The sequence below is a fragment of the Exophiala aquamarina genome (assembly GCF_000709125.1).
Source record: "Exophiala aquamarina CBS 119918 chromosome Unknown aczIA-supercont1.4, whole genome shotgun sequence".
In the NCBI taxonomy this organism is placed as follows: Eukaryota; Fungi; Ascomycota; class Eurotiomycetes; order Chaetothyriales; family Herpotrichiellaceae; genus Exophiala; species Exophiala aquamarina.
The window spans coordinates 1,594,237-1,608,766 of record NW_013550584.1 but is presented as its reverse complement, the minus strand read 5'-3'; the positions used below and the strand labels follow the sequence as shown (position 1 = coordinate 1,608,766).

The 14,530-nt window shown below is 50.7% G+C and overlaps 6 protein-coding genes across 6 annotated transcripts; 5 read left to right on the top strand and 1 right to left on the bottom strand.

Moving 5' to 3' along the window:
• Positions 1–991: 991 nt before the first annotated feature.
• Positions 992–2,816, top strand: A1O9_05692 (uncharacterized protein; the record flags this gene model as incomplete). The annotated part of the gene is made up of 2 exons (XM_013404908.1): positions 992–2,746; positions 2,790–2,816. The coding sequence occupies 2 exons, from the start codon at positions 992–994 to the stop codon at positions 2,814–2,816; spliced, it is 1,782 nt and encodes a 593-aa protein (XP_013260362.1).
• Positions 2,817–2,911: 95 nt separating this feature from the next.
• Positions 2,912–3,910, bottom strand: A1O9_05691 (uncharacterized protein; the record flags this gene model as incomplete). The annotated part of the gene is made up of 1 exon (XM_013404907.1): positions 2,912–3,910. The coding sequence occupies exon 1, from the start codon at positions 3,638–3,640 to the stop codon at positions 2,912–2,914; it is 729 nt and encodes a 242-aa protein (XP_013260361.1). The 5' UTR covers positions 3,641–3,910.
• A 724-nt stretch (positions 3,911–4,634) lies between these two features.
• A1O9_05690 (anthranilate synthase component I) lies at positions 4,635–6,257 on the top strand (the record flags this gene model as incomplete). The annotated part of the gene is made up of 2 exons (XM_013404906.1): positions 4,635–4,637; positions 4,680–6,257. The coding sequence occupies 2 exons, from the start codon at positions 4,635–4,637 to the stop codon at positions 6,255–6,257; spliced, it is 1,581 nt and encodes a 526-aa protein (XP_013260360.1).
• A 404-nt stretch (positions 6,258–6,661) lies between these two features.
• On the top strand, positions 6,662–7,557 carry A1O9_05689 (40S ribosomal protein S6; the record flags this gene model as incomplete). Its single annotated transcript, XM_013404905.1, has 4 exons — positions 6,662–6,805; positions 6,860–6,916; positions 6,981–7,240; positions 7,299–7,557. 4 exons carry the CDS (start codon positions 6,662–6,664, stop codon positions 7,555–7,557), a joined length of 720 nt encoding a protein of 239 aa, XP_013260359.1.
• A 716-nt stretch (positions 7,558–8,273) lies between these two features.
• A1O9_05688 (ribose-phosphate pyrophosphokinase 3) lies at positions 8,274–9,489 on the top strand (the record flags this gene model as incomplete). The annotated part of the gene is made up of 3 exons (XM_013404904.1): positions 8,274–8,344; positions 8,450–8,541; positions 8,630–9,489. The coding sequence occupies 3 exons, from the start codon at positions 8,274–8,276 to the stop codon at positions 9,487–9,489; spliced, it is 1,023 nt and encodes a 340-aa protein (XP_013260358.1).
• Positions 9,490–11,415: 1,926 nt separating this feature from the next.
• Positions 11,416–13,861, top strand: A1O9_05687 (uncharacterized protein; the record flags this gene model as incomplete). The annotated part of the gene is made up of 5 exons (XM_013404903.1): positions 11,416–11,535; positions 11,696–12,271; positions 12,450–12,604; positions 12,660–13,178; positions 13,234–13,861. 5 exons carry the CDS (start codon positions 11,416–11,418, stop codon positions 13,859–13,861), a joined length of 1,998 nt encoding a protein of 665 aa, XP_013260357.1.
• Positions 13,862–14,530: the final 669 nt, after the last annotated feature.

Here is a 14,530-nt window from a genome sequence, read left to right as displayed (position 1 = left end):
TAAAGTACTAACCCACCTCTTTACTCGTAACTGTTAGTACTCGTAGTATCCTCATAATAATCTTCGTCCTGGCCTTTGCCTCGCCCGGCCTTGGCATCGCCTTCTTGCCCATTCCGCGACTTTGTCGTCCGTAGACACGTAACAACTTTCTGTCGCATTCATCAAGAACTCCTAATTCGATTCCTTTTACCTTGGGCCCATCAAGGCGGTTTGAAGATCGCTATTGCTGCATTGTCTAGACCGCCATTCGACCGCCCCGTCTTCTGTACCAAAAACAACACCTCCTAGTTTTCCACTTCGACTTTCGGCTCTGGGGCTTGTCTTCTCCGCCCTATCAGAACAAAACCCAACAATCGCACGCCACAACTCAGCTGGATGCGCATCGCCAATTCTCATTTCATTTCAGGGACTCGATCTTACACCCTGTCCCGATCCTATCCGCTTTCATTGTGTTTTTTCGGCCTTGTGGGTGAAGTCTCCTCCAATTCAACCTGAAGGCCCCCTACCAGCTCGTCGCGCGCTGCAGCGTAATGTCCCATGGAGGCCGATAATGCCTCGACGTTTAGCGCAAAGCCGCCTCCGCTGAATTCAGATCAACTCAATTATCTAATATGGAGGTGCGTCTTTTCTTGCATCCATTCTAATCCGATGTATTGTTAACCAAATCGCGCCAGATATCTTCAAGAATCCGGTAAAGCTCGTGACACATCGGTCCAAAAATTCTCCGTACTGACACTTCTCCAGGCTATGCAGAGGCTGCCGTCAAACTGCAGCGTGACTGGAAGGTTGATGCAGAATCTTTGCCCTTTGCGAAGAGTATCAGAGGCCATGCCCTCGTTTCACTGGTCCAGAAAGGTCTTCGTTACCACCATCTACAGCTGACCATCGACGAGGTACCTGACCTGATCCAGCCCGTGATCCCATGCAAGATCCCTCACTGACGCTAATCCTCTTTCAGAACGGCCGACCGTCCAAACAACTCAACCCGTCAATGTTCTTTTTTGGACCCGAGAGCGACAAACCCCGGCCAGAAGTAAGTCAAGACATTCCACCTCAAGCATATTCGCCCGAGAATTCGGGTAGTGTACCTCGGAAGCATCCCCGCGACAGCCTTATCAACGGTTTGTCGGAACCTACCACTCAGCCAGCCCCCAAGCGGAGTCGAAAGACTGCCGCTGGCTCTGAACGAAATGGAAGCTCGACGAGGAAGCCCTCAGGTGCCGCCGCCACTCAGACGCCGTCGGGTTCTGCAATGGATGTTGATATCCCCAACGGCCATCCGCCTTCGATCAGTGATGTCAGATCACCTTCTGCTACTGAACCCGGTCTCGATGAGAATGGCATGCATGTCAATGGCATTAAACACGATGATCGTATGGACGTAGATGACGATCCATTGGACGCCGACCGTCAGGCCGTTGAACCGAGTGCCGAGCTTATTGCCCTTCCTTTGCACACATTGTCGAACGGTGCCAGTGTCGGAGTTCAAGTTGCGCCCGCTAAAGTTGCCAATCTTTCCCCGTCAACACTTGTACTTAGCACTCAGGACGTGCCCGCGGCAGGATCACCTCGACCCCCTCGGCATGTTACAAGAGTCTCATGGCGTCCTGGTCACCCGAATGTTGTCACCGCAATGGGTGATGATTTCTGCGGGACTTGGAAGCTCGAAGATAGGACCGCCAAAACAGAAAATGGAGTTCCATTCCAGGCCCTTGTCGAATCTGCCCAGTCTGAGTTCATGAGTGCGCTTGCTTGGGAACCCAATGGAGAAGTTTTCGCCCTGGCCACCTACAGCAACCAGACCGGCCAATTGCATCTCTTTGATGGACAAGAACTTGCTTTGCTGGAAGCTTTACCTGCCTCACAAAGAGCAATCACATCCTTGCGATGGCATGGACGAGGTTTGCGCCTACTTGGAATCGCGCCATATGACACTGATGGCAAGAGCACCACCGACAGCAGTGGCTCATCCATCCTCTTGTGGGATTTGTCCAAGGGACCGAACTTGGGCGGGCCATTGTCGATCTCGGTCCCAGAAATACTGGTAGACATGGACGCCGCCTCCTACGGTGGAGAGGGCATCGTGTGCGCCGCCGGCCAGCACTCGGTCTATCTTTGTCGAGCATTCTCGAACCTTGAGGTTGCGGAAAGATGGACATCCGACGCCAATGGAAACGACCAATGGACGTTTATCAGATGCGCCTGGCACAGTAGTGACGCTATCCTTGTCGCTGCATCGGCTGAGACTCGCTGTATATGGATGCCAAGTAAAGGCGTCACAAGGAAAGATGCACACGAAGGTCCCATCACTGCACTAGAACTACGCCCCAGGGTGGCTTCCTCGACAACATCGGCATGGAAACAAGAGTTTGCTACGTCTTCCATGGACGGGACTGCCAAAGTATGGAGATACGACCCAGACAACTCCGCAATCCTGTGTACCTATAAATTGACCATCGGTCACGCATCACCTCTTATGACTCTGTCGTATTCACCTGATGGGTTCTGTCTAGCAGGTGCGAGCTACGACATTATTCGCATCTGGAATGCTGAACATGGACACAATCATATGGCGACTTGGAGGGGTGAATCGGACGGTTGGAATGGTTCACAACTGAGAGACGATGACATCATGAGCGTGGGAGGCGTTTCAAGCCTGAATGGAGATGCGCTTCAGACAAGTGCAGACCACACTTTGACTTGGGATTCTGAGAGTAAAAAACTGGCCTTTGGCCTGGGTTCACAGGTGTGTATTTCTTTCCTGTTGTCAATCTATGCTAATTATACAGGTTGCCATTGTCGACTTCCAGCGATGAACTTCTCCTCCTTAACTGATCCGGAACTCTTGCGGCAGTGCCGTCCCCTCGTGATGCCGAGAGGAATGTTATTGACCCACCGAGTCGGATGCTGATTATGTTTCAGATACCGTCTCAAATTCACCCCACTCATCTTCGTCGAGCCGTCCGTGACGATCGCTATCCTGCTCCAGGTGGACATTCATCTTTACTGGAATCGACTCCAGTTCTTGTTCAATGTCGTTGAAGCCTCGGAGCCAGGCATTCACACCTTCATATATGGTGCTAGCATCGGGGACAGCGTCATTTCCAGGTCCTGTAGGACTACTGCCAGGTCCGTCGACGTAATAGCGCCCGCGAAATCTACCTCGTCCGCGGACAACGACTTGCCTCGAGGGCCGGTTCGGTGTCGATGTGCTGTTAATCCATCCATCCAATCCAGCAACTGCACTCGACATGGCGTGCACTGCATCATGTCTCTTGCGAGATTCTGCTCTGCTGTGTTCGAGCTGATGGTGAAGTTTCGCATTCTCTCGAGTCAGCTGGCGATTTCGTTCCCTCAGAACAATGGTTTTGTCGCTGAACTCCTGTAGACGGGTTTCCTGCTGTGCACATCGTTGTGCAACAGCTTCAAGCTTTTCCATCGTCAACTGATGGAGGTGGCTCTGCTCTAGTTGGCGCATACGCATGGATTTGATGGTGAGGGTCAGGTTGTTTCGAATCAACTCGAGTCCACCTTCCGGAAATGCATCCTCAGGAATGGCTGAATGGGTGGGTTCGTTGGTGTCGTCGTCTCTAGAAGCGGAGGTATCGTCTTCAAGGAGGACTGCTTCGATGGTGTCCATGGCTGTCTCAATTCTCCGCCTCTTTTTCCCGCGTAAGGCGCCATCTTGTTCACTTGCCCAGATCTCGGAAACAAGTCCCCTCAAACGATCGGCTAAGTGGCTGATTGGTTCAAAGGTTCCGGAGGTGATTGCTTCATCGTCCAAGGGCTTAGGGGTGGCAGTTCTGAGGCTGATGGCAGAGTCGGCAAAGAGCGAATTGCTGGTCCAGGCTGATCCTGGTCTGGTTGGGGATTTGGCTTGGACTTCGTTGGCCGGCGGGCTATCTACCAGTACCATCTTCTCACGATTTGGTCGAGAATGCCGTCAGCATCAACGCGATTGACCTGTCTTCGTTTGGGATCGACCGGAATGTAATGTGCTTATTGTTGGGATAATATTGGGAAAGTCAGTCTAGAAAGAATGAGCGCAGGCAGTGCGCAGGCCACAAGTTTATGAATTGGCGCAGGTGCAGGTGCAGTCGCAAGTGGCTGGGAAGTGGCCATGACCACGTGACTCGAATACGCCTGGGTCCGCGTCAGCTGAGCCGCAGAGTGCCATAGATGAGATTAAAGGTCTGTACGATTAGAATTATCAAATTCGCTGTTCTTATAGCTATCACTAGGAGTAGTGAAGGTGTAGATGAGACTGCAAGTGTAAAATACCTGGTGTTGAATATTAAGAGCCTGAGAATTCTTACCCACCATTATCAATCTGGATGGCTTGCCTTGGGTATTATTACGAGGAGGGGTGAGCAAGTGGGACTCGGGGCATCTCCAACTACATCCCCCGACAATTTATTCGACCGCCGCGTCCGATGGCGGTGACTCAGTGCTCACAATTGTCTCGATATTAGCTACTAGCCATAGACTGACCTACCGGCTTCCATTAATCATGTTGTATCCTACCCTGAACTCAACCTATACACATCTATGCTAGAAATCAAGGTGGAACTAGGATTTGATACGTAGCACCCAATCCTTGACCCTTAGCAATATCTCAACTCTTTTGTTTCAATATGGTAATATTCTGCTTGGATCACTTGATACTTTCACGAACGTAGCTCACAGACATACAGGCGCAAATCCAACCTTCTCTTGAGGAGGTAAATTCTATACTTGCCAAATCAAAATCTTCTCAGTATCCTCCCAATCTCGTTCCTTTGAGCGCTCAAATTGCTGCCGATCTTTTTACTCCTACACAGGCCTATCTCAAGGTCTCTGAGAACTCAAAACTCTCCTTTCTCTACGAGAGCGCTGCTACCACTGGAACAATTGGCCGGTATAGCTTTGTGGGGGCAAATCCACTCAAGGTCATCAAATCTGGCCCTGGTCATGGCCCGGAAGAAGATCCTCTTCCTAGGCTCGAGGAAGAGCTGTCCCAATACCGGGTCGCAACCGTTCCTTCGCTTCGACTTCCACCCTTGACAGGTGGTGTGATAGGGTATGTCGGCTATGATTGTGTGCGATACTTCGAACCCAAGACAGCCCGACCCATGAAGGACGTGCTCAATTTGCCCGAGAGTTTCTTCATGCTTTATGACACTATTGTCGCCTTTGACCACTTTTTCAACGTTTGCAAAGTTATCACATATCTGAAAGTACCTACCACCGAATCGAAGTCTGATCTTGCAGATGCTTACGCCAAAGCGTCTCAGACAATTCAGAGGACCATCTCAATACTTCAGGCCGAGCACATACCACTTCCCTATCAACCACCTATCGCGCAAAATCAACCCTCGAAATCGAATATTGGTCAGACAGGATACGAAGCACATGTTACACAACTTAAGAAACATGTGTCCGTCGGTGATATTATCCAGGCAGTCCCGTCCCACCGAATATCCCGACCCACTACACTGCACCCATTCAACATTTATCGCCATTTACGCACAGTGAACCCTTCCCCTTATCTATTCTACATTGACTGCGAGGATTTCAGCATCGTCGGAGCATCGCCGGAATTATTGGTCAAAGAGGAAGCAGGCCGTATTATCACTCATCCAATTGCTGGCACGGTGAAAAGAGGTCGAGACCCCGAGGAGGACGATGCTCTGGCCGATGAGCTGCGAAATAGTCTAAAGGATCGGGCTGAGCATGTCATGTTGGTGGACTTGGCAAGGAACGACGTGAACCGTGTGTGCGATCCTCTGTCTACCAGAGTAGACCGGCTCATGGTGGTGGAGAGATTCAGCCATGTCCAGCATCTCGTCAGTCAGGTCTCTGGAGTGCTGAGACCCGGTGAAAATCGATTTACAGCATTCCGAAGCATTTTCCCCGCCGGGACAGTTTCCGGCGCACCAAAAGTAAGGGCCATGGAGCTCATTGCGGAATTAGAACGCGAAAAGAGAGGTGTCTATGCCGGCGCAGTTGGATATTTTGGATTTTCGCGAGTTTCACAGGACGGATCAAAAGTCGAAGATGAGGGCGCAATGGATACTTGTATTGCACTACGTACCATGGTGGTTAAGGATGGAGTTGCATACCTACAAGCTGGTGGTGGAATTGTGTTCGATAGTGTCGAGGAGGATGAATGGATCGAAACTATGAACAAATTGGGCGCTAATATTAGAACGATTGAGGAGGCGGAGAGGAAATATATTGCCCAAGAGAACCGGCAGGCTAACGGACGCTCGAAATAGACTCAAGCCATAGTGAACATTGAACAAAGTGATTGTTTTATTTACGACAACTCCAGCGGCCGATGGTCCCCGACCTGAAGCCAGGTCGAACTGCCTTGCGTTTATGACTCAGCCTTGAGATAGTGCTCTCTGCAGGCGAAAAGTGAACTGGTTTACTGATTTGTGTGGAGAGCGATTTTGGGTGGTTCAAGACGAGTCGGAGAATAACGACCAATAATGTGGCCTCAGGACCTGTTAGCGTTCAAGAAGTCTTGGCTCCACCGCACGAAAGTCGAAAATCCCTATTGACAACCCGTTGAGTTTTGAACAACGCCAACAACTCATCATTCCCACTACAATTCAATCGCTGATATCTGTCAGGACTTCTCGCCAGTCTTGACAGCCTAGCTCAGCTCACCCACAAGATGAAGTTGAACATTTCCTACCCGGCCAATGGGTCGCAGAAACTGATCGAGGTCGAGGATGAGCGCAAGCTGCGTATCTTCCAGGAGAAGCGTATGGGCAATGAAGTGCCAGCCGATAGTCTAGGCGATGAGTGGAAGGGCTATGTATGAGAGACGGGCTTATTACTGTGTGCGTTCTTGTGCTGACTTGTCTTCCAGATCGTACGCATCACTGGTGGCAATGACAAGCAAGGCTTTCCCATGAAGCAGGGTGTCGTATGTTCAACTCCCTGCCCTTGAAAGCGCCAGCGAGTCGCCCGCTGAGACTTGATTCATTTAGTTACTCCCCACCCGTGTCAAACTCCTCCTCTCCGACGGCCACTCCTGCTACCGACCTCGCCGAACCGGTGAGCGCAAGCGAAAGTCTGTTCGTGGCTCCATCGTCGCCAACGACCTTTCCGTCCTTGCCCTCTCCATCGTCAAGCAAGGCGAGAGTGACATTCCCGGTCTGACCGATGTGGTCAACCCCAAGAGACTTGGACCCAAGCGTGCTACAAAGATCCGTCGATTCTTCGGCCTGACCAAGCAAGATGATGTCCGGTAAGGATCAATCTACAGAACCATACGCCGTTATTTTCTGACAGTCTTATTTTCACAGCAAATTCGTTATTCGACGTGAGGTCATCCCCAAGAAGGAAGGTGCAAAACCCTACACCAAGGCCCCTAAGATCCAGAGACTCGTCACCCCTCAACGCATGCAACACAAGAGACACCGAATTGCCATCAAGAGAAGACGTGCGGAAGCCGCCAAGGATGCTGCGAACGAGTACGCTCAGCTGTTGGCTAAGCGTGTGCACGAGGAGCGTGAGAAGAGAACCGAGCTCAGAAAGAGACGTGCTTCATCTCTCAGAAAGTAAATGCTTGCTATTAGAGTTCTAGGGCCAGGATCAGACAACAGGCGCTGGAGATGCTGGGGCAAAAGAAATTTCTAGGGAGTGGGAGTGGTGGGAGATGAGAGTGTCATCTAATACTACCACAACCCGGACCACTTGATTCCATAGGCGTGGGAGAATGGGTGGAGAGGAATGCACGGGACGATCGTGTGATCATGCATTTAAATGCTGGCCATGTGTCCCAGCATCTTGCCCTTTTGTGCACCCGTTTGACCACACAGAGATAGATGCCCAGACAAAAGTGTCAGACCACCCAACAACAATCAAACCCATGCGCTGCAAATGCACATTCAACCAATATTGCTTTAACGCTGACGCTGACACTGATGACTGCTGGCCTTGATCTTCATTCCTATTTTCGTACTTGAGGTATCTTACCATCCTCCGAGCCAAGCCCATCCGTTCGGGAGGTGATTTATCCTGGTGCCTAGGTAGCGAGTAGTGATTGGCAGTGCTCACTGACTTGCCTGAACAGTGCCGCCCGAAACTTTGGAAAGGAATCTGCCTCAGAAATTACCCTTTCGGAGCGCGGGGCAAGCCAGCCTTATTTTTGGGTTTTTTTTCGCTGGGGTTTTTGGCTCCCGTACCTAATGACTGAGCCGAGCGGGAATGACTTTTCTTCCTCTTCTCATCGCCATGTCGACTCTTCGATAACAACTTCTTCGCTTAACGACGCTGGCATGGCGACAAACTCCATTAAGCTCTTGACTGGCAACAGTCACCCCGACCTTGCTAGGGCCGTGGCAGCCAGGTCAGTTCCTGCGGCAGGGCACAATATGCCCCGTTGCTTTCCTTTCCTCGGCGTGCTTGCGTTGTAGATTCCCATGTGCTGACATGAGTTGTTCCGCTGGTCTAGGCTCGGCATCGAGCTCACCAAGATCATGGTCTTACAGTATTCGAATCAGGAGACCAGTGTTACGATCGGAGAATCTGTCAGAGACGAAGACGGTAAATATGCGATCCTGCATTCCCCGGCGCCTATCATCAAGCCCTCATAATACGTACACTTGAGCTTGCCTGACCATTTGACCCATAGTATTCATCCTGCAGTCCACGCGACCCAACGACATTAACGACGGGCTCATGGAGCTGCTCATCATCTGCAATGCGTGCAAGACCGCCTCTGCCCGACGAGTCACCGCTATCCTCCCCAATTTCCCCTACGCTCGGCAAGATAAGAAAGATAAATCTAGAGCACCCATCACTGCGAAGCTGATGGCGAATATGCTGCAGACTGCTGGATGTAACCACGTCATCACGATGGATCTCCACGCTTCACAAATCCAGGGCTTCTTCAACGTTCCTGTGGACAACCTCTACGCGGAACCCAACTCGGTCAAGTGGATTCGAGAAAACTTAATGCATGCCACGGAGACAAATGCAGAGATCAACGGTACGAAGCAGGACTGCGTCATCGTGAGCCCAGATGCGGGTGGTGCAAAAAGAGCTACCTCTATGGCGGATCGCCTTGATCTCCCTTTTGCACTCATCCACAAAGAGCGCTCCCGGCCCAACGAAGTCAGCCGGATGACTCTTGTCGGTACGGTCCACGGGAAAGTTGCAATCCTTGTCGACGACATGGCAGACACATGCGGTACCCTGGCCAAAGCAGCCGACACCCTGGTTAAGCATGGGGCCAAGGATGTGGTAGCGCTTGTGACCCATGGCATCCTGTCAGGCAAAGCTGTTGAAATCTTAAAAGGTTCCAAGCTATCCCGTCTCGTGATCACCAACACAGTGCCGGTTCCAGAGGAGAAAATCGAGGCGTTACGGGTTGAAGACGGGCAGGCTGGATGCAGGCTGGAATTCATCGACATTGCTCCAGTGTTGGCGGAAGCGATCAGAAGAACTCATAATGGTGAAAGTGTGAGCTACCTGTTCAGTCACGCTGTATGAAGGAAGCATACATGGATGTATGTTTCCACAAATGCGTTTCTGCGATACGGCGTTTGTGGCGCACACACGTTGTGCCCCATTCATATCTGGATATTGGTTTCTGAGCCAGTCGAGCATCTCTTCGCTTTGAGATAGCTAGCGTACCGTGAACTATGCCTTGTTCTGTAAGACAAGTCTCGATTTGCAAGGAAGTGAAGTCTCCTTGCTGGCCGATCCTTCTCTCGCAAGGCTGTCCTAGATGGCCCATAAAGTCAGTGGAACTTAATAGGACCGGTACAGAGGGGATCTTCCCGCTAATTCCCGCGGGCCTGCATCGGCGATAGTGTCGGTGTTTATATCCCAACACAATGGAGGATGGTTCATTCTATTGCATCCGAGATGCAGGATGAGTCGCACAAGCCGTTGGGACTTGGAAAATGATCAGGGAACCGGATTTTTGTCCAGAGTAGACAATGTTCTTGAGCTACGTCCACCTTTTCACAGTGCAAGGCAATACACCTCATGCATATTGTGATGTGGACCGCTCACGTAGAGAAAAGGTTGGTGGATGGATGGATACAAATGTTAGATCGAATTCGTTGGCTTTAGACCTGACGTCTCACATTCATCCATCGATAATTAATTGAACCTGCTTGAAGCCCCAGAGTTGTTGTTGTTGTTGTACCACCTTGAGAGCATGCCAGGCAGTGTCAAAATAGCCCTGCACGTGATGAGCCCGGATTCCAAACCTTTGAGGTCACTCAAAACCTGGGCATCATTCAGCCTCCCACCTCACTGATGTATCAACGACGAGGCCACCTTCACCATCGTGCTTACCCATGAACAACCATACAGATCGCCACTTCCGGCCCTGACAAATCCTGCCGTGGAACGCGCCTGGCTGAACATCGAAGAGCCCTTCGATTGTCCAAGATGAACAACCTCGATTCTGAAGCGGCCTGCCAAGAACGCGGCAGGACTTCAATTGAAGGACTTGGTCCAACAACATCGCTGTTCTAGAACTGGAAAGCGACATACCACGAGAGCGGAAACTCCCGAATGCCTCCAGGCATCATTGTGGCTTTGCGCTATTGAAGCCTGCCTGGCACAGCATCAGACTTTGGTAACAATTTACAGCAAACCCTCAACCATCAGAGAGCGAAAGTCCAAGCGGTATTGAATTTCCTGCGGTGATGATTGGACGCGCCCGGTAGGAAATAAATTCCGTTGCTGTTTCTGGGATCGCTCAAAAAGACGCGCGCCGCATCGCTCCCATCCACTGGAACCTCTGGGTTCACACCCTCAATTCACGAGTTGGGTACTGGTCACGGAGGAAATCTCCGTTCAGTCGTCATTTGCACCTCTGAAAAGCGTGGAGGGGTCCTGTCAAGTAAATACTTTGGTCATGATCTGGGCCCTACGGTAGTGGGTTTGAGCACCACCTACAGTTGACTACTCTCAAGTGTACCATACTCTCCTGGTGCCTTTGCCCCAATAATGATGGCCCTGTGGCTCCCTGACCGAAAAACTCGGCGAGAGCATCCGCTTGTTTTTATTGGGCTATCAAGGGTCCGTAACTTATTTCCGTCGCGTGTCTTCAGATCTTATCACGTGCACTCGAACACAAACATTGTCTCATCAAGAACTTTTTAGCCTCAGGCATGTCATTGTGGCATAATACGTACCCTGCTGGTTAAAAGGAAGTCCTGGACATATTTACAATGTACAAAACTAGGGGCCACGCAACTTTCCGTGGTCGATGATCCAGATTCCCCAATTCTTTTCAGTGCCTTGCCCTTGGAGGATGAGGCTTCGGTGAACGATCAAGCCTGTCGCATGACAAACCACATCCTTACCACATAATGGCTGGAAGGAACCGGAGGCCGTTGGCACCTGCTGTGCCACCAGTATCACCACCATCCACGACCCAAAGCTTTTCCATGCCTCATGCCTCCACACAAGCCCGCCGCAATATCACAACAGCATGTGGGGCGTGTAGGAGACGTAGGTCCAAGGTGCGTGCTTCTGATCAATTCTGCGCAGGGAGATGGGTTCCAATCAGGGCAAGTATGCCCGCTGCGTACAAGTCATCGAGTCTCGAGTCCCGGGGACAACGATTTGTTGTTCCCAGAATCGCGGGTCATCTCCTATCGTTCGGACTTGCATCATCATTTGCTGCGTTTGGCCAGCCCGAACAACACGACACTGACCTGATTTGATATAACAGTGCGACGAAAACACTCCATGCTCAGCTTGTGTGGCAAAGCAAACAGAATGCATCCGCGACCACGCTGAGGATGGCCGACGCAGATTGGCCTGGAAACGCAAAGTTGAGGAGCTGGAATCGGACAGCAGGTCTTTACCTGATCTCCTGGCTGCCATACGGAGCGGGGAGGAAGGTCAAGTTGACAAGCTCGTCGCCTTCATACGCAGCCAAGCCTCACAGGATGAGGTCATTGATTATGTTGCAGTCAACTTCACACCCCCTGCTGCTCCCCTCGAACATGAAGAGGGACGCAGCAAACCGTCAACCCGTCAACAATCCCCTTTGTCTCAGCAGCCTCGCCTCCCAAGGTCTTTGCAGTTCCTCCAACCGCTCGTCTTAGTACCCGCAAAGCCCTGGACAACCGTCACGGACGACGACGAACTAGTGTCCCACCTGATATCTTTATGGTTCACATGGCGCCATTGGTGCTACCCCTTTATTGAAAAGGACGGATTTGTCAGTGCCATGCAATCCATGGATGTCAACAGTGGTGTTTGCACACCAGCCTTGGTCAACATGATCCTTGCAGATGCTTGTGTAAGTGTTCCCAAACAAACATTTCTTTGTGTACATACATTAATCATCAAGCCTCCATGAGGACGAAGTCGCACAGTCTGGCTTGGGAAGGTCCTGCTTTCCACTGATTTAAATTTGTGGAAGCTTACTCCCTTGTCAGACTGTGCCATGTTCGCTCACACTGGCTTCGCCTTAGTAGTTCGATTATGATATACCTGATGGTGTCCACTCCATCTCGTCTAGCGAAAAGCCACTTCGAGAATTGTTCTTCGAGGAAGGAAGACGGCATATGGAAATTCCAGAAAGCAAGAGGTCGGTGCCGGCCATTCAATCTCTGAGTTTGGAATGGATGTAGTAAGTTGGTCCCTGGTGTTGAGGAGCTTGAGTCTCCGACTGACAGACGTCGTAGTCTTGGGAGCAGCGGCTTCGACTCCATGTCTGTTGCCGTTATGCACGAAGTAGTCTATCGTGTCAGGCAGCTGGATAAGCCCGGCAAAACAGATCGATGGAAGCGTCGATTCTCAGCTGAACAAGCTACTCGAGCAGAGAAGACCCTTGGCTATACTACGTGGGCATCCTTTGTTTCAACAACAGCGGTTACTTTTGCAATGCGAAAAGCACCATTAATGGGGCCGCCTGATCGAGCAAGGCCTGGTTTATGTCATGGGGAGCCTGGCGAATTGTGGATACCATATCCGTTGGACAATCCGTCTGTTGTTGCTCATGCCGATTGTCACCTCCATTGTCTGGGAAGATTGTTCGAGATCTGTTATAGTATCAGCGAGTATCTCTTCACTAAGGACGACAATGCGTTCTTCATCCAGGACACATTGGAGGATCTTCATCGCGAGTTAACGTTGTGGTATGATGGTCTGATTGGTTGCCTTCGGATCGATGCTGTCAAATCGCCGCATACATTAAGCGTACAGTGAGTTGCATCATTACCCCAACACTGATTTTGAATCGACAACTGAAGCAAACAGCGCTCAGTATCATTGGTCCGTAATGGTCCTCTCAGAGCTGAGCTTCTCGTCTAAGCTGGACGATGGGGACGACGCTACAGTCGCCTTGCTAGTGACGGTCATACAGGCCCAACACATGGCCGCTGCACTTGCCATAGCAGAGCTCGTACACCGCCAGTGCATCCACTGGGGCGTGGGTCATCTCCCTACCAGTTTCTTACAACCGATCAATGCTGCCATACACGTCATCACCAGCGACCTCGAGGCTGCAGAGCATAGGTCAGCATTTGTCAAGCTCGCCATAGGACTCCACAGCCTCGCACGAAGATCTGTCTCGGCAGAGAGTGTGCTCCGCATGTTAAGGCTACGACTACGTCAGAAACGGCTTATGGCTTCTTCGGATATCGACCGACTCTTCAATGAGGCCTCCCAACATTGGGAAGCGAGTCTGTGGAGCCCTACACCGATGAAAAGAGACAGCTTAGCCATCACCAGCAACGAAAGCGTCATCGATGGCGAATACAAAGACGGGAACTTGTCGCAACTGGATGGTGCTGGCACATCTGATGAGGGATACGACTTGCTAATTGGGAAGTGGAACAACTTCAACCTCGGCGCCCAGTCAAGCAGTAGCTCCTCATCAAGTTGACATCAAGGGCTGTCGGGGAACAGCCCAACCTGTTTCTGAGTGTCCGTCAGCTAACCATGATAACTACGGACCTCATGTGGTGTGAGCCCACCAGTCTACCAACCTAATCCTATGTCTTTCCCGATACTGATAATTTTCTGGAACTGAGATATACATCGCAACAAGGATAGCCAAAATAATCCCTAGAGCACATATCCAATGACGGAAATGTTACGTGTTCCACAACGGTAACATCGCGACAGCATTTTCTTGACAGCATCATCTACGATAGACATGGCATGAATGACCGGTAACTGGAACAAGTTATGCGATACTCCTTCAAGTGAAAGCAGTGATTCCTGATGCTTCTATCATATCTACAGCTCTCTCTCGCGTATCCTGAGAATATCGCTTTCCCAGGGCAGCATCTCAAAATGATTGGGAACACAGGGGCAAATTCTTTCTAGAAGACATAACTTTCTAACCAAAAGGCTCGAAATTTCTATCCTCATCCAGACGACTATATTTCTTCTACAACAAACCTTTGCCGTCCGAATCCGGATTGACTGCCTACTCTATTTTTCGAGTCCTCTTGCCTTTGCTGCGCGGGACATTTGATCGTTTTCGCTTTTTGCTTCTTTTCTCTGTTTTTTCCATGGACCTCCAATTTGAGATCCAGTTTCTGCTGTC